Source organism: Aspergillus lentulus, assembly GCF_001445615.1.
Source record: "Aspergillus lentulus DNA, contig: Alt12, strain: IFM 54703, whole genome shotgun sequence".
In the NCBI taxonomy this organism is placed as follows: domain Eukaryota; kingdom Fungi; phylum Ascomycota; class Eurotiomycetes; order Eurotiales; family Aspergillaceae; genus Aspergillus; species Aspergillus lentulus.
The window spans coordinates 3,184,212-3,202,712 of NW_028322115.1; the positions used below are offsets into that span (position 1 = coordinate 3,184,212).

The window sequence follows — 18,501 nt, forward strand, 5'->3', positions numbered from 1 at the left end:
CGACATGAGCTGGTGAAATCTATACTCTTCATTTTGGAACTCACAGGTGAGACAGTTTCATTCTCATGAGGTGCAATAGCCACTCTCTCGCCGTAGCATCCGACGTCAGGATTGAGACTGCTTCGACATTCGGCTTAGCTCGAGTCTCGTAGGAGGTGCGTCTCCTGACGGGGGCAACTTGATGTCGAAGACGCAATGCATAATGCCTGGTGCATATGTCTTGACATGCTCGATATGACGGCATTCAATAGGCTGCTGAACGTCACTTGGGAAGGTTAACGCTCTCAATCTGCCAATCTCTGTGATGATTTCCTGCTTCTTCGCATCAATATGTTGCACATCCACGTTCTCATGCACATGTATCCAGCCTCCCATCTGTAGATCGATCATTGCGCAAGCGTCACTCCAAGCACCGCTGGATGAAGGAAGGAGACCTAGGTTGACATGTCGAATTCTATTCCATGCACCTCGGCGCCCCATGTGCCCTTTGATTTCGCTCATAACGCGAGCGGCGAATTTGTTGTCCCCATGGAACAAGATCACCCTGTCTGAATCTTGAAGACTGTCAACCAGATCCGGGATTGGTTCACTCGATGTTCCATCATTCCCAACTTGAACCACTTTGCACCCCCATCCATTCTCTGTACACCCTCTCCTCAAACCCTCGACCGACCATCCGTTGATCTCCCATCCCCAGACCCTCTTCACCCCTCTTTTCAGATATGAGAAGACGAAATACCCAATACCCGCATACATATCAACCACGCTGATATCGCCGATGTCTTCTCCAAGGGTACCTTCATCAAGCCCTTCAAACACCGATCCTTGACCCAGAATGCGGGCCTTCTCCGTGATATTCCCTCGAGAAAACATCGTATACAGGGGGGCCCAGATCTGCACAATCCCCTGATTCTGCATAGTTTGCGCCCAGAACGCACGCTGCAAGTCCTCCCGCGTCGGCTGCGCATTCTCACCATCCCCAGACGGCGCCAGGCCAAAGTCTCCGTGAAGAGGAATCAGTCCTGCAGGGCTACGCATCCTGTTCTCTCCTCCCTGCGTGTTCGTAGGCGCGATAGGCGCATTCATAGCAATATGAGTAACGCCCATCCGCCCGAATGCCGTAGCAATCGACTCAAAGAGCAGCCTTCGCTTTTGGCAATCTAGGCTTGCATAAAGCGAGCCCCAGGCTGGAGGATCGCTGAGTGCGTTCACTGGCAGCAGCAGCAGTGGTTCATACACTGTGAAACGTTTCGGAAGGGCTGATTCCAGCTTCTCTGGTGACAGACCTTGTATGGCAAGGTCGTCTGAGGGTATATGTCTTGTTACAAAGTCCTGTATGCCTCTTCGGAGGGGATTTGAGCACTTTGCTCGACGTTTAGTTTCCCTGGCGTGGTTTGTAGGCTTCTTGACATGTCCATCTGTAGTGTGATCCCCTGTTGGATCGTCGGAAGGCATATTGTCCTGCCACTACGGCAGATGCTGACTGCCTCAACAATATGTGAGCACTTGAGATGATGTTGACCTACTGATCAGGAGCTCATTTTATGAACTCTGCATATGAATTTGAATTATTGCAAAAATTGCTCGAGTCATCTTTCGGAAATAATTTTCGTTCTGGCACCGCCCTATGTCATGTGACTTCTATACAAGGTACTCAGATGGTTGACTTTATAGGTATCGTTGGATGTATAACACTGAACTACATTGAGAAAACTACCTCGCAGAGGTTATTTTGCGAGTGTATGAGTTACCTACGGTAGTCATATCGACTGTTGCAAGTAGAGAGCCCGATTTGAGCTGAATTGGACTATAATGTAGTGAGGTGCATGGAATCATCGGTAAGTATCTAAGGGCTAAAAGTGTGTCATAAACCAGGATTGTTCCTTTATTGGCGCAAGGCTTTCGGTATCTGAAGCCAAAAAGAGAAAGAGAAAGAAGAGCACAGAGTGACAGCCGCCGCTTGAAAATCAATGGATAGAGAAATGGAGATGTGCCGCTAGAAAAGTGGTATCAAATGAATAAGATTCAGTAATCTGTTACAGAGTATCCCAGCCGGTCATTGGACTCAAGCACCCTGTAGCATGAGTCAGTATCAAGTTCGAAGTCTGAATGTTTGGACAGGTAAACTCACGAGTACTGTTTTGTCAGCGTACCTTCGCCGCCTTTCGAGAGATCGATGCTGAAGACATAAAAGTTACCATCGCTGGTAACCACCATGACCTGGGGTGTGTTGCTACTCATAGCTACCACGCTGCGGAGAGGGCCATTGTTCCCGCTGCCACCAGAAGTTTGGCTTGGCTTTGGCAATTTGAACCAAGCAAAATCACGGGTCGGCTCCCACATTTCGCTGACTCCTTTCGGAAGGTAACCTCCCACCTTGGCAGCGACAGTACTGCCAACATTTTGCGAGGTCCGTCTGATCATACCCATCAGAGTTCCATTATGTTTCCGGGCGGGGAAATCTGATGAACCCACGTCTCCTGTCAGGTCGCCGCGGTCAGGAGAATAACCAGAGGAGCTTTGACTGAGCGACCTGTCACGGCCCACAGGAGAGGAAGGGGAGGCGTCTGGAGATGACGTTGGATGGCTCAACTTGAAAAGGTGTATTGTCTCTGTAGAAGAGGAGACGCAGAGCAGGGTCGATGTGGTATTGAACGACATGCTGAAGATCCTCGATGGCATAGAACCGCGTCGGAATTGGTATAGCTTGTGACCGTCAGGAACGGAGAAGACGCGGATTATGGTTCCCTTGTCAGAAGCGGTGGCGAGCAGAGTGCCATCATTGTTGAGCGTGATGCAAGCCAGCGGAGATCGGTGAGCTTCAATGACATTTATGGCCTCCAGCTTTAAGGTATCGAATATCAGAACCTCTCCGCTTGTCGGCGATACATGAGTATTTCCCGGAGGAGTATGAGACGGCGGATTGAACGAGGAAGGCGGCGCCTTTTGTGGAAGAGGGTATGCGAGGTAACAATTGTCAGAGGACGGTGATAGCGCGCAGATCGCTGTCTGGCATTAGAAAACGATCGACTAAAGGCAAGAGTGGATTACATCGCTTACCGTTGGGGTTGGGCGACGTCTGGATGGTGTAGAGCAGTTTCATCGTCTGAATGTCGTAAAGATAGATCTGATCTTCAAGGACAATCACGAGACGTTTCCGATTCAATTTGACCGCCAGCACGGTCGTGGGGAAGGTTAATTCGCATATCGTAGATTGGCGCTATATGAGGCAAATAGCCAAGCAAAAAGCGTCAACATATGCCGCAAAGTAAAGCGCACTCAACAGCATGACTCTGATCCTCGTGTCTATCGGGAAAAAAGAGTTCAAGAATGTACAGTTGTCCAGTGATGAACTACGAACCTTAGTATTAGTGATTTGAAGACGACGCGGTGAGAGGATGAGCGCAACAAGAGATGTCGAGAACAGCATCTCGATGATGGCAATATTTCCCTCTTTCGTCTCATAACTCTTCGCGAAAGGGTCCGTCGTGAATATGCGAAAACCCTTCGAGGTCGCTGATGGAGGGAATACAGAGCCTTAGAGCGTGCGCATGCGCTTGAAGAGTTCCAAAGGGGCGCTTACCAACAGCCAGATAGCTGTAGTCTTGGTTGAAGGTCACAAAGTTCATTGCCATCCTGACTCCGGTAGGCTACCACCTCGCCTGATATGTCCTTTGCTCGATCCAATATCCGTCTTGTATAGTCTGATAGTCACCGGCGACAGTAGAACAGACAGACAGGCTACCCCGCTGAATCACGCTCCGAAGTCGTATATGAGGATGGACGAGGGGCAAACAGAACAGCAGATCAACGGGGTCTCATAGCAGATCGGGTTCGTCACAAACAGCTCCGGATTTGCATTTCGGGTCTCTCAGGAGATACTGGCACGATTGATCTCATACACAGACGTAAAAACAGACTTCCTTCGAAACGCCGTGGACACTGTCGTCATTTCAGACCAGAGCGGTGTCTTTGGAACTTGGCAGGAAACTAGCTCTCATTCGCGGAGGATCGCGGGGGATCGCCTGAACTGCTTTCATTGCCGCGGTTCGCTGTACAGTTGGGCGAAACGCGCTAAGCGAGCATTGGGCGCTTGGGCCACATCTTGCTCCGCAATCTGGTAAATTTTTTAGTCCTCGAGGGCCCCCTCCATGGACTGAACAGTGATTCCAACAGTTTACTGATTGTGACTGTCTGTCTTCTTTTGTCCTTTGTTGGCCGCTGAATCCACAATGAGGGCTGCAAAGAAACCAGCTACGGCTGGAGTCAACACCAAGGCCGAACGAGACGCCGATCTAGTGATGGGAGTAAGTCGTTCTAAAGACGACTCCGCGCACATACCACTGACTTCTTCTACGTAGACTAATAATAGCAGCATTGTGTCCAAGCGGAGCGTCGAATTACTATACTACCCCAAGCCCCATTTCTTCAGATATTTCGTGAAGAAACCCCCGAGACGGTCGCCTTTGATCAATCGTGGATACTGGCTTCGCATGTATGCTATGGCGGAGTCGGTTCGGCGGTTCATGAGGCAGCCGTCTGATAAACCCAAATTCGTACTGAATCTTGGATGTGGATTGTAAGTCGTAGAGAACTACCGCTGTGCCGATCGGACGAAGGAGAAATGGCCGCATGAGTCGTATGCTAAGTTGGGCTATCGTAGTGATCCATTACCGTTCATACTCCTGAGTACCGATAAATCCTTGTGTAGCACCACGAGGTTCGTTGATATCGACTATGAGAAGCTGATGGTCAATAAGAAGACGGCCATTTGCAGGACAGACGAGATTACCCAGCTTCTTGAGAACGTAGAATTTCTCTCGGATGAAAGTCCAATCCAGATCCGCAGCGAGCAATACTTGGCGATTGGTTGTGATCTGAAGAACCTCAAGAAGCTAGATGATGTGCTGAAGACAGAGGTCCTTCCGTCTGAATGCTCTATTTTGTTCCTGGCAGAGGTCTCTCTGACCTACATGGATGTCAAGTCTGCCAATGCTGTGTTGGACTGGGCCTCAAAGCTCAACAATGGTTAATACCGTCAATATACCATATCAGTGTCGTCAAGCTAACAGGGTATTCAGATTCTCAGTTCTGTATATTGGAACAGTTCTTCCCTGACGGACCCAATCATCCTTTTGCTTCAACAATGATGAAGCACTTCAACAAACTCGGAGCGCCCTTGTACTCAATCCACGAATATCCTTCACTGAGTGAGCAAGAACAGCGATTTAGAAATGCCGGCTGGGCACATGCGCAGGCTAGAAGTCTCTGGGATCTCTGGTCAGATAAGGAATTTGTCGGAAGTTCTCTACGAGCATGGCTTGATACAGTCGAACCGTTCGATGAGTGGGAAGAGTTTGCACTCTTTGCCTCGCATTACTTCTTGCTCGTCGCTTCTACGAAACCACATGCCTTGGTTCAGGAGTCACAGAAGACGCCGGCATTTACTAAGGAGCCCGATGTATCCTCACAATATGTGCTGCTTGCGCGTAACGACCCGAGAGGCGGGCAGAGGAGGTTCGGGGCCCTCATCCCGGACAGTGAAAATTCCATGGGTCACCATTCGGGTTTAGGCCGCCAGACTCGCGATGTGTCGACAGATCTCTACAGTAAGCGCAAGGGTATGACTACCCCGCAGCTTCCATTCCCTCCACGAGAGGTCTCTGCGCGGATGTGTCACACGGTGACTAGCCTGAGCGGTGGTGACTGCTTGCTCGTCGGTGGGAGAGCGTCACCTGCGAACGCATTTCAAGATTGCTGGTTGCGACAGGGAAAGCTGTGGCAGTCCATTCAGAGTCTCCCAGCTCCTCGCTTCAGACACTGCGCGGTCAAGATTACCCTTGAGACAGGTTCGGACTTGGTCCTTGTGTACGGCGGGAGATCTAGCGACGGATCGATCTTTGACACTTGGTTATTATGGCAAACAAGCAGCAACGGATGGCAGGAAGTTGAGATACAAGGCGCAAGACCTCCTGCTCGATTTGGGGCCTGTCTAGAGAGCGTCAACCATACCACAGGCGTCCTGTTCGGAGGCATTGGCTCCGACGGAATCATCATTGAAGACTTTTGGATATGGAAGATATGCCAGCGCAGTGACGGTACTATATTTCTGGAGTTGACCGATCATACCGAGCACCTGCAACAAACACCTCTGGGTCAGTACATTCACCGATTTGGATCCACAGTCACACGGACTTCTTGGGGGATGGTTATAGCTGGTGGAATTGTTCCTCGACAGATTGTCCCATATGAATGTGAAATCATGTTGCTTGATGTAGGAGAGCTCCTCAAATGCGTCGAAAACGAGTCGTCCTGGGGCCACCGGATTCTGTCTGCGATAGGACTCGGGGCTAAATTGCAGGGTCCTAGACCGTTGCTTGTCGGTCATGTGGCCTGTGCGATTGATCCAGACCAGGTTTTGATACTGGGAGGTGGCGCAGTTTGCTTCTCGTTTGGCACATTCTGGACGGAAGGGAGCTGGGTTCTGAGGCCGGCCGGCTCTACAGCCCAGAACGAGTGGACTCTTGTTCCTGAAGCTACGCATACTCCGAGACCTGTCGCATCTCCCAATGTTCCACAAATTGCAGGCTGCAGCACTACTTCGAAACTCTCATCGATTCGCCGTATACGAGTCGACACCTCCGAGCAATTCCAGCAGATCTTGGCTAATGGCAAGCCGGTGATTATTGAGGGGTCAGACATTGGACCTTGCGTCGAACTCTGGACGAAGGAATATTTGACAGATGCTGTGGGAAGTGATCGCAAGGTAAGCCGTAGTCGAGACAATTCGGGACCCGCATCTAAGGATTCGTAAATAGGTCGTGGTTCATGAGAGTCGGTCGGAAAACATGAATTTCCAGGCGAAGAATTTCTCCTATGTAACCAAGACTTTCGGGGACTTCTTGGACGAGGTTCATGCGGGTGCTCGCCAGTATCTCCGAAGCATTTCCGCTGAACAACCATCCAAGCTTCCTGCCAACCTTGCCGCGGATTTCCCTGGTCTGAAGGATGACTTTAAACTCCCTGAGGCACTCTCATTCGTGACAGAAAATGCCCACAGCTCTCCGTTAAGAATTTCCGGGCCGGTTACTATGTGGCTCCATTACGATGTAAGTCCAACTACCAAACAAGAGGGATGGAAGCTCAGAGTGGCTGATCGCTATGCGCAGGTGATGGCGAATGTCTTATGCCAAATCCGAGGGGAGAGGAGATTGGTACTCTTCCCTCCCACTGACGTGCAATACTTGCAAGTGCCACCAGGAGCGTCTAGCTCTACCACCGATATTTTCCAGAATATCAAAGACGGCTCTGTCGTCTCAATTCCACACACGTCGCCGCAAGAAGCTGTGCTGAACAGTGGCGATATTTTATTCATCCCACCGATGTGGCTGCATACTGCTTCTCCAACTGGCGGGGTTAGTGTTGCAGTCAATGTATTCTTCCGCAGCCTGCCCAAAGGATATGCTGCTGGTCGAGACGTCTACGGCAACCGTGACTTGCAGGCCTATGAGAAAGCCAGAACTGACATTCAGAAGATGGTGAGGTCTTTCGACGGTCTCCCATCTGACATATCTCGCTTCTATCTGTTGAGGCTCGCGCAGGAACTGAAAGACAGCGCCGGAATATAATTGGGGCCAAGTGTTCGCGGCATTGGGAAATAGTTGCGTGGTGAATTGCGCGTGGACAAGGCTAGTTGTCCATTTGATGTTTTATACCAGCTCTTCAAGCTACAAACGGGAATCGCGTTCCGCGCGCTAGCTCGTCATATAACCAGCAGATCGCAGCAGAGCACTACTGCACTTTCAATCCAAACTTGCCGGTGCTGGTCATCTGGCTTATCCGCATGTCGCTTGTTTTTCAGTGGGTATGGTATAGCCATCGCGAGAATTGTACCCCGGTAACATTAACATGGTAGGGTTGCGAAACGTCTAGAGGTGTTAAGTTGGGACCAAAGGCAGCATCATAACCTTCTACCCGAGGAGGCCAAGCTAGCCAGTGGAAACAACGTAGAGTTGCACGCGCCAGACAAGCATAATGCTCTGTGTTCAACTCCTCGCTCGTCAGACGAAACCCGGCAGCCATAGTTGAGAAGTCTAGATTATAAAAAGACGATGGACTGTGGTGCCAAAAGGCTGTCCTGATGTTGTGTGTTGTCCATCCATCCACGTAGCATATGTAAGCTAGACCAGGATCGAAGTTTCCGAGTGGGGTAAACACAGAGTTCTTGAGTTGTAAATGGGATTGTTGAACAACAAACACTCAGCTCAGGCGTTTAGAACAAGATCGCGTGCCACTGACGCTCTTGTTTCCGAAGCTTGCAGGCTACAGAACGTACATAGTGCGCAAGCGACCTGCAGGTTCCAAATCTGAAGCTTCAATCAGACCGTTAGAAGAAAGTAAGCAGGGGAAGGAAACCATGGTAACCGGCAGACGGCCCTCGAGAACCTCGGACGCAGGTGCGATTGCACTATCGCACAACGGCAGTCCAGCAGGGAATAATCCCGGACAATACCTTATCGTTGTGAAACTTTCTGGCAGCACCTATCAATCCTGGTAACTATGTCCGAGAGGACAGAGAACGCGAGATTTCGTCGTCATAGTTTCCGTCGCAATGGACGTTCCTCAGGCTGTGGCCATCCACACTCTAGAACCATGGCGTCCGACTTGCGATCATCCACGAGTGACTGAAGATACACGATGCATAATAATGGGAAGATAATACGGGATTCGCCTCGACTCCAATTAAAAAGCCGGGATCCGACAACAGAGTTTCTGGTGGCCATGCAGGAGGGTCGACAATTAGGTTCCAAACCTCCCTCTGGCAGGTTGCACTGATGTTGGTTGGACCACACTTAGTGCATCCGGGGGGGAGAAAGCGCTCCTGATGCCCCTATTGGATGTTACCCAAGAACTGTTGGCGTCAAGGATGCTATGAGAGTTTGGAAGTGGTGGGGGGCACAGAGAGACCGGGGCTGGACGCCATCCATTCGATTCAGTCTGGGAAGTCACAGACTGATGGCATAGAATGTTATTTCAAAGCATCTATAATAGAGAGCATCGGCGCTTGTGTAAACAAGATGGATGTCGTTTCTGGCTGCAAGCGGCAAGTCAGCCTTATGGGGAGACGAGAAAGTCGCCCAATGTAGGATATGGTTCCCATAGATACTTGGTGATACGGGGTTTGATCAAAGATGCTCCTCCTCCAAAGAAGTGAGTTTTTGACCATATATTGAGCTCAGAGTTACCAGAAAGCAGGATTTAATCCTAAGAGCCACCAGTAGTGCAGTCTCATGCAGTCTTAACTCCGGAAGGGCAACGATCGAATAATAGACTGGTAATTGACGTTGGAGGGGAGAGCAACACCCAACCCACTGTGGAAGCACGAGCCATCCGCAGTTAATCCACACTTCGCTCTAACACGGGAACTGCTAGTGCGAGACTACTGTACACTAGATCACGGATACTACCCCTCCCCACCCCCGTACTTTGGGCGTACAAAACCAAGACACCAGGCAATGACTCTCGGGCTATCGTTTAATCTATTTTCATCATTGAAAACGCAATAGACAGCGCTAGATTTACCTCATCTTCTATCTGCCAGCTCATCCTACAACTGTTCAACATCTTCATCGGTGGCTTTTCATATAATTTATTGTTACCATTGCACCCGCCAAGGACGTCACACCCAGTTCCCGCTTCTCCCTTATCAGCGGGTCCGTCGCATTGCTATCTACTGAGTGGGGATACAGTAACTACTGGGGAACCCTTCTCACCACCACGCCATCGTATCCACGCGACTCGACAATACTTTGGATTCAATTATCAGTATTCCTTCCTGGCTATTGTTATTGTCTTTGATACCATCAAAGTTGCCCTCCAGAGTGTAGTATTTGAGAACCGGGTATGCTTTAGGTCGCTTCTCTTCGTTTGTTTCCACCCCTTCCCGAGCAGCGCAGGACGCAAGTCACCTTGCGTTTATGTCGACTCAATTCAATTGTATCGTCTTTACGTCAGATGATCTGCTAACAAGTCTCTCTCACACAGGCATCATTCATCCATTCCTTACCATCCACATAAGTTGGAAATTTGGTCGCGAATGTTGTGCAGCAGATGTACTCTTAATCGCCCAGCGACCGTGTGTCTTTGTATCAATTCCACCGATTGAAACATACTTTGGACTTGTATATACACCCAAACTGCACAGCTGTCATTGAATATGGCTACGGTATTGGTACAGCAGCAAACGCTGCGACATGACACCCCTCCGCCAGCGGGAATCTCCTCATCCCTGAATCTCACCAGAACCCCGTCGCCGGTGCCAAACAAACATTTACCTGTGTGTCCGTCGGGAACTTCGACAGCAGCTTCGCAGACTGCTGTACAATCGGCGAAAGACGATAAGAAGGTCACGTCGCTTCTCTATCCTCCCGACACGTTCCCGCGTGTGACCAATTCACCGCCGATATACTCGATCGACATTGTAACCTTAGCCGCTGCCTTGGATTATTGGGCTTCTCAACCTTTGCCAGACCCCAGCCAGGTATTTCCGTGGCTCCATGGACTTCACCCGGAAAATCATTTACAACTGGGCTTTTTCACAAACCGGAGACGTTCTCTTCGCCGGACTCCCCAATGTTGGAGAGGCATCACGATCGTCAAAGTCGGTGGTGATCTTAGCACATCCAGGCTCAAAGGTGCAGTGTCTCCCAGTGAGATTCTTGCACCGTCCGGCTGGGATTTCGTTCCAAGTGATCCGAAGGAGGGATTCTCTGTTCGCAATTTTCAGATACAAACCGCAAAGCTGGCTACTCTATCAGACATTGTTGTTTACGGCCAAGACGGTGTCAATAGAAAGCAACTCCTAGAAGTTGCTGAGAAAATTGCCACCGCGCAGTACCGTTGGAGAAATAAGAATGACCCAGATGGATTCCTCCCATCCTACCATACGTTCATCCTCTCCAGTCAGTCCCTTCTCGGCTTGGTAACTGAGATCTACCGGAAAAAAGCAACTAACGAACGTATAGGTGAATTTTCTGAGATTGAACGCCGTTGCCCGCGCTTCGTTGCTATCAACTCTCAAGGCCAGCTCACCGGCCAGGTAGTCGATTTCTGTAAGCCCTTCTTGAGTTTTTCTTCGGAGGGATAGGTCTAACACATCCCCAGTTCACTGGGAGCGGCTGGAAATGTGCGAGATGGCCAAAGCTTCTGAGATTTCTAAGAATGTCTGGCAAGGGCCGACGCCTGATTACATATTGCGATCCGGATCAGACGACTCCGCGCATGCCGAAGATTTTGACCTTTTGATTGAGACAAGTGATCTTGCCAGCATCCCTGGCCCTCGATATCTGGCTAAACTCAATAGGCAGCTGGATGACCACGACAGTCCTCTGCGGCTAGAGTTCCCGTCTTCCGGGTCGCTTGTCGTCCCATCCGCTGAAACAAGAGAGATAGACGACCTTGTAAGCACTATACGATGGATCTATTATCTAGCGAACCCAGAAGAGCCGGAATCCCCAACAGATGTTGATGGAGATATTGTCATGACATCTCTTCGACGGAAGCCTCGCAGGATTCTTATCCACTGTCCAGACGGCTATACTGAAGCTTCACTATTGGTCATCGCTTACTTGATGTTCGCTGAAGGTATACCGGCTCATGAGGCATGGCTGCGACTTCACTGCGACAGGAAGCGTAATTTCTTCGCATACCCGTCGGATGTCACTTTTCTGAGCAGCATTCAGACAAGACTTTTGCATGAGAGTCCTGCGACGCACTCGGAGAGTCTCTCCAGCGTTCCAGATCCGCCATGGTTCCGGTACTGTGATGGATCACTTCCGAGTCGAATTCTCCCATATATGTATCTTGGCAATTTGGGCCACGCCAACAATCCTGAAATGCTCTGGGCTCTTGGAATTCGGCGCATTCTGAGCATTGGAGAGTCAGTCTCATGGAGAGATTTCGACATTGCTCGGATGGGCCCAGAGAACGTGATGCATATAACTCAGGTTCAAGACAATGGGATAGACCCATTGACTCAGGAATTCGACCGATGCTTGGAATTCATCAGTGAGTTCTGATCGGTTCCCTTGAATGTTTGTGATAAGGCTCACCAGTCAATTCTTCCAGGGAAAGGGAAGCAGGATGGAGCAGCCACGTTGGTCCATTGCCGAGTTGGAGTCTCTCGATCAGCCACAATCTGTATTGCCGAAGTGATGGCTTCTCTCAACCTATCTTTCCCGAGAGCATAGTAAGCCACGCTCTACCCTGGTTGTGAAAAATGAATTGTTACAAAGGACCAACCCTTGTTGACTTTTACCTCTTTAGCTGCTTCGTTCGTGCCCGAAGACTCAATGTCATCATTCAGCCTCATCTGCGTTTCGTGTAAGCACTCCCTACAGCTCGAGTCAATCAGCAGAAGCAATCCCGCGGTCCATTTCATGTATGATCGCATCACTGGCTAACAGAATTCCTCAGGTATGAACTTCTTAAGTGGGAAGAGCAGCTACTGCAGAGATGCAATAAGCCCATCAAAAGAGAACTCGAATGGGCCTCAATAGCCAGGGAAATTGCATTGATGAACAAGCCATACTCGAGATAATTGCAACACGACATACACCTGATGCCGACCCGCAAGTGTGGCATCCTCTTGACCTGCGCGAACAGTTGTCCATCTCCGTCAGGGTCTGCTTCTAGGCATTTTCCTTACCAGAATTTTGACCTGTTCTGATAGTGACGAAGATTTACGCTTTGATGACGAATTTAAACGGACTGTATGAGCTGAATGGGAATATGGTGAGATAAGCGACGGATTTCTTTAATGTTCTGGCGTTCTTGGGGTTTGAAGTGACGAAGCCATGAGTTTCCTGTCGATGCACGATACATGTGTCATTGTTCTTCTTTTCTTGCCTCTATTTAGCAGGCACACCGGATTCTTGCATGACTGCCTTGTCTTCAAGACTGTTTGTTCTACATACCAAGCTTTGCGCCTTGGGCGTTGATCATCTAATCTTCTTTACGTTATTTTCCCTTCACTTGTATCTTTATCTAGTTGCCTCGTCGATGCACAAACTCAAGCTTTTTTGACCCAATCGGATCATGTTCCAATAATGAGATCTTGGCTGCAGAGGGTAACACCAGGAAGATTGCGTCTGAATCTGACCAAGATGGGCTCCATAAGCTCTTGAGAAGGCGTTAGATATATGTCGTTCTCCAGGTCTAGGTTAACACCTCTCAAACACACGGTATAGACCTTTAAGATCCGCCACTTCCACCACACCGCGGAGAAGCCGTGTGGTAGCAACCAGACGAGCCCGGAGCGCTGGGAAAACAACATGCTCCAGCATCCGAGCTATCTGCAATCGACGGCGCCTCAAAGCTGCATCTTCCTGCTGCTCTTCTGAGGACTCTGGATTTTCCTTGTCGTGTGAAGCAGCATTTGACCCGCCAGGAGGGGGAGGAGGTAGTTGTTCCGGCGTGTAGAAAGCCGCAAGCTCCCTCAGGAACGTGCGGAAGCATTCTTCTTCGTTGGTCCAGTCGACGTACGGGCCAAGTCTTAGCAGGAAACGTGGTAATTTACCCAATGATGGGAGGTAGCCTTTGAGTAAGAGGGGAATCGTGAGAAGGTCGCCCTCTGCGGAGATCTGAAGAGAGAAGTACTCGTTCAACATCTCTCGTTTGTCGATGAGTGTTCTTGCGACTATGTCCGGTGCATTGGCAAAGATCTCACTTTCCTCTGCCGTGCTTGTTTGCTCAGGCTGTGTGGTCTGTTGGCTCGAGCCGGGGCCGGCGGCAGCGAGATGTGCTTCTCGCTCCGCGTCTGCTCCAATTCGAAGCAGGTCCACCAATTTCGGCGCTGGTTCGAGTTTGATGATGCCGAAATTGCCGAAATCTGTGAGACCTAACTGGTAGAAGAACTCACTGCATATCATGCCGTAATCAACTAGGTAGAGCTTCACTCCTGACTGTATAGCGGCGATGCGCCGTCGTTCGTCGACCAACCCCACGTATGTATGTGTTGCGATCATCTCTGTTAGATTGTTGTGCATAGTAGACCGGACGGCGGCGCGGAGATTCTTGACTGACGTCAGGGCAATTCGAAGGGGTTCACGGTCTGTAGTCTCGTACTGCAATCCCTCTTCGACTACATTAGAGTGGTCGGGCTCCGCCTCAGCACCGGAGGGCGTTTGTTGTATCGCAGGAGGTAGCATTGATGTGATTTTGCGGACTCTGGAATCCGTACGCACGAGGCTATGCTCATATGGCTTCTTCGTTGGAGCAGGGGTTCTAGGAACTTGGCCGTCGCCTTCACTTGACGGGCCAGCGGCTGGATTGTTGCGATTCAACGGCTCGATTGTAGGAACCCCAGGAAGAAGTGTTTGCGTGAGAAAGGTCCGGCTGGAATCCACCTGGGCCAGCTTGGATCTTATCTCATCGCAGATACATTCGATAATCTCGTCCTCATTGAGGAAGTTTACCTCGCGTTTGGTCGGGTGCACGTTGACGTCAACGCGCTGTGGCTCGATTTCCAGGTCAATATACACAAAGGGGTGTCCGCCCTTGGGCAGAAAGCTCGAATAAGTTTGCTCTACTGCGCGTTTTATCGCAGTAGACTCGACAGAGCGGTGGTTGATGAAAAGGAGGATGGTTGTCCGCTTGACATGGTAGTTCGCGTTCGTGACCAAGCCCGACGAGCGAAAACCGAGCTTTGAATCCTCAACTTGGAATTCAACAAGTTCATTGGCAACGGCGCTACCATGGATCTGGCGGATTCGATCGACAGTATTTGCTGCCGCAGGTGTCGAGATGCCAGCACCAGATTCGCCGTGTTTTCGACATGAGAATGCTATCCCAGAGCAGTGAACGGCGTATCGACCGACAACATCGAGGATTTTGGCGTATTCTTCGCTCGCAGATCGGAAGGCTCGGCGTCTTGTAGGAACATTATAGAATAGATCCTCAACCTGCTCCAATCAGGGATGTTCTTGGTCATTGGAGTTAATTCGACTCACCGTTATCTGTGTACCACCACGCCCCGCTGTGGCTTTCGGGGCGGCACTCTGTCCAGGTTTAGGAGGGATGAGTTTCCCATCACTAAAATGAGCTCTCCATGCACAGCTTGAACCAGCCGTTTTGGTGGTTACTGTGAGATGAGCGATATGGCTGATACTAGCCAGTGCTTCGCCTCGGAAACCATAAGTTCCGATGGAAGAGAGATCTTCGAATTGCTTCAGTTTCGAGGTCGTAAATCTCTCGCACAGAATGGGGAGGTCATCCCGCTGCGCGCCAACATTAGTAACCCCTAGATGATCTGGATGTCTTAAGGGACGCTCACGTCAATGCCATGCCCGTTGTCGGTGATTTGAAGTAGTTTGAGGCCACCATCTTTGACTAAGACCTCAATAGACGTAGACCCAGCGTCGACTGCGTTCTCTATAAGCTCTTTCAAGGCATGCATAGGGGCTACAATGATCTCCCCAGCAGCGATTTTGTTCACCACATCGGGATCAAGAGGCTTTCATTCTCGATCAGTCGAACGATTCAAGAGTCTGCTGGGTAGCTTGAGTGAACTGACTCTGATTCTTTTAGGCTTCGCGGTTGCTTCTGTGTCTTCAGCGGGACGCTTAGTGCCTCGCGATCCAGTGGCATCCACATCCATTGTGGGATCCATGATGTACGAAATGACTGCGCTGATATCGGCTGAAGGCACCGAGCGTGTTGCACTTAATGGCTTCGGCTTACAAACGACAACATGGCCCTGCTTCTGGAGATGGAACCAAATAATTCGCCAAGATAGCAAATCCGAGTATATCGTACAGACATAAGGTCTTCGAATGGTAAAAGCTGATGACTGTGGCCAATATCAGCAGTTATGGTTATGGGCGGTGATTGAAGACACTTTAGTATGGCTTGCGGAGATCGCGCGGTGGAGACTCCGCTCCAACCAACAGCGGAATCTCCAACGCCCCAAGCAGCTATCAATTGTGTCCTTATCACGACAACAACACGACCATTCTTCCCCCTCCAATGCACTCCTCGGGTTCTGAAGCTCCTTTGGGGCTATCTCTCATATGTGCACAGTATGCTACCATTGAAACGGCCGTATTTGGCAGATGAAGAGCTCGGAAAGAAGGATGACGACCATCGACCTCGCAATGGCAGAAAGCCGCTCTCGCGAGCAAAGCAATGGAGAGCGCCTCGACCACGCCGGCTCATAATAGGAATTATCATCCTCTACTTAGTATACTTGTTTTTTAAGAATATGCCTACGGATGTACCCCCCGCAGTCGAACGATTCAACCCAGAGTTCGCGCAAGCACGGCAGGGCAGTGGAAAGTCATTGGGGCCTGCAATACCTTCTCCGGTTACTCCTGCAAAAGGGCACCCTCCCCGTCCAGATTCTCAGACAAATATTAAGGAGGATTTTTATTACGAAGGCGAAATCAGATTAAATGCTTTAGCGAGAACCTTGCAACGTTTCTGGAAGCCGCCCAGTCGCCATGGCAGCTCCATTAGTCGTGCCGTTGTGTTTGCTGGCTCAAACCTGCGGAGTGTTTCCGATCTTCTGCCTCTGGCTTGCCGAATGGCCGATAAGAAGATAAATGAAGTCCATTTTGTGCTGATGGGAAGAGATGATGTGTCCATCGAAGGCATACAGCGTGTTAATGGCATAAAGGAAGTCGACTGTCCGATTGTCTGGCATGGTGTGTTTATTCTGGAGCCGATTCATCAACCCGGGGTGCTGACATTCTTTCAATTACAGATAGTCGACCGGACTATGCTCAATGGTCTACTGAGACTCGCATGGAGAGAGCTGTGACGACTGGTTTAGACTACGTCCATGTTTATACCCGCGCGCAGGTTCTCATTACCCAAGGGGACTCTTGCGAGGATCGCTTTTTCACAGAAGGCGTTCGAAGAAAGATTAGCAAGTCTGAACTAACGCACATCGCACTACCGACTGCTGCAAGGAATATCATGTGGATGTCGATGTTGGATAGCGATGCTCTCAAAGGTGATCTTACCACTGCGTGGCATTTTCTTCGACGTGCGAGTGTGTGACTGACATCTTGCTCCAAAGTATGGAATGACGTTCACGTTGAGATCCTCATACAGGCACCTTCCGAATCATCTGGTTCCTTGATCCGCTTAATTCGATCATTGGAAGCGGCAGATTACCTGGGGTCGACTCCAAGCCTGACTATTGAGCTGCCTCCTCGCGTCGATCCACAGCTCCTCTACTTCCTGCAAAAGTTGAAGTGGCCTCCTCAAACCTCAAGCACAGTCACTCTTCGCCGCCGTATACAGCCGGATTACTTGACTCCAGTCGAAGCTTCCTTAAGAACAGTGGAAGCTTTCTATCCTAGAAACGCTAACGTAACGCATGTGCTCTTATTGGCCCCAGAGGTTGAGCTGGCGCCTTCTTTTTACCATTTTTTGAAGTATACTGCGTTGAAATATAAGCATTCGGCTCAAACCAAGCGCACCGGGTCCAAATTACTGGGAATTTCGCTCGAGCTTCCCTCATCACGACCTACAGATAACGAGCCTCTCATGCCACCGAAAGTTGAGCAACAAATTCAGAAATCACAGGAGCTAGGTGGCGAGCCGCTACCTGTCTTTTTATGGCAGGCTCCAAACAGTCATGCGGCCTTGTATTTCGGCGATGGATGGGCTGACCTACATTCTTTCCTCACCGACCGCCTCGCTCTACACCGGCCCACGTCTGAGAAGTCTACGGACGAGAAATCTATCTCAAAACGATATCCTGCTGTAATGGAGTATTTGCTCGAGCTGATTCGAGCTCGGGGTTATTACCTGCTTTACCCAACGTTCCCCGACCGAGGCACTTTTACTCTTGCAACAGTTCATAGCGAGCTGTCTCAACCACCGGAAGAATTTCTACACGACGGTCAAGCAGACTCATCTATGGCTGTTGGGTCATCCATTAACCAATTGTCCTCGGAAAAGCCTCTGGACCAGGCATCAACGTTAATGCCGCTTCTTGAGCGCTTCTCGCTCTCTTTGCCGGAGCTGAGCAGTTTGCCCCTGTTGTCATACCGCGGTGAGGAAATGTCAGACCTAATGCACTCGCAAGACACCGCGGAATACGCGAAGAAGTTCGCTATCCGTTATGGCGGCTGTCAAGACAGTGACTTAACAGATGGCTCGACTTATACGAGATTGTTCTGCCTGCATGAGCGAGAGGACGGAGAATAGAGCATATCATATGAACCGTGTTTAATCACCCTATGATCGACTTTATACCGACAAAATTCATTTGGATAGCTGGAATCGTGTAGTCTACTCATACCCAGTGTTCATTTCATATTAAGTTCGAAATCTCTCGATTAGAATCCAGCATTGACATCATGTTTCCACTACTAAGCGGTTGTGTATGGCACCTCGACATGTGTGCATACACATACTCCTTTTCTCTAGGCCATGGACATTGGCATATTCAAGCTTAGCAATTCCATGAAAACACCCACATAAACCTGTTTG

At 49.9% G+C, this 18,501-nt stretch overlaps 6 protein-coding genes across 6 annotated transcripts; 3 read left to right on the forward strand and 3 right to left on the reverse strand.

Moving 5' to 3' along the window:
• Positions 1-105: 105 nt before the first annotated feature.
• ALT_6973 (tRNA(Phe) (4-demethylwyosine(37)-C(7)) aminocarboxypropyltransferase) lies at positions 106-1,455 on the reverse strand (the record flags this gene model as incomplete). The annotated part of the gene is made up of 1 exon (XM_033558308.2): positions 106-1,455. The coding sequence occupies one exon, from the start codon at positions 1,453-1,455 to the stop codon at positions 106-108; it is 1,350 nt and encodes a 449-aa protein (XP_033414199.2).
• Positions 1,456-2,025: 570 nt separating this feature from the next.
• On the reverse strand, positions 2,026-3,635 carry ALT_6974 (phosphoinositide binding protein ATG18; the record flags this gene model as incomplete). The annotated part of the gene is made up of 5 exons (XM_033558309.2): positions 2,026-2,074; positions 2,132-3,005; positions 3,061-3,220; positions 3,362-3,516; positions 3,584-3,635. 5 exons carry the CDS (start codon positions 3,633-3,635, stop codon positions 2,026-2,028), a joined length of 1,290 nt encoding a protein of 429 aa, XP_033414200.1.
• Positions 3,636-4,232: 597 nt separating this feature from the next.
• Positions 4,233-7,628, forward strand: ALT_6975 (tRNA methyltransferase PPM2; the record flags this gene model as incomplete). The annotated part of the gene is made up of 6 exons (XM_033558310.2): positions 4,233-4,307; positions 4,362-4,579; positions 4,664-5,028; positions 5,082-6,766; positions 6,819-7,109; positions 7,170-7,628. 6 exons carry the CDS (start codon positions 4,233-4,235, stop codon positions 7,626-7,628), a joined length of 3,093 nt encoding a protein of 1,030 aa, XP_033414201.2.
• A 2,588-nt stretch (positions 7,629-10,216) lies between these two features.
• On the forward strand, positions 10,217-12,077 carry pps1 (tyrosine/serine/threonine protein phosphatase PPS1; the record flags this gene model as incomplete). The annotated part of the gene is made up of 3 exons (XM_033558311.2): positions 10,217-10,961; positions 11,025-11,111; positions 11,164-12,077. 3 exons carry the CDS (start codon positions 10,217-10,219, stop codon positions 12,075-12,077), a joined length of 1,746 nt encoding a protein of 581 aa, XP_033414202.2.
• Positions 12,078-13,220: 1,143 nt separating this feature from the next.
• Positions 13,221-15,667, reverse strand: ALT_6977 (mismatch repair ATPase MLH1; the record flags this gene model as incomplete). The annotated part of the gene is made up of 4 exons (XM_033558312.2): positions 13,221-14,960; positions 15,009-15,275; positions 15,332-15,511; positions 15,572-15,667. The coding sequence occupies 4 exons, from the start codon at positions 15,665-15,667 to the stop codon at positions 13,221-13,223; spliced, it is 2,283 nt and encodes a 760-aa protein (XP_033414203.2).
• Positions 15,668-16,078: 411 nt separating this feature from the next.
• Positions 16,079-18,216, forward strand: ALT_6978 (uncharacterized protein; the record flags this gene model as incomplete). The annotated part of the gene is made up of 3 exons (XM_033558313.2): positions 16,079-16,700; positions 16,760-17,011; positions 17,078-18,216. The coding sequence occupies 3 exons, from the start codon at positions 16,079-16,081 to the stop codon at positions 18,214-18,216; spliced, it is 2,013 nt and encodes a 670-aa protein (XP_033414204.1).
• Positions 18,217-18,501: the final 285 nt, after the last annotated feature.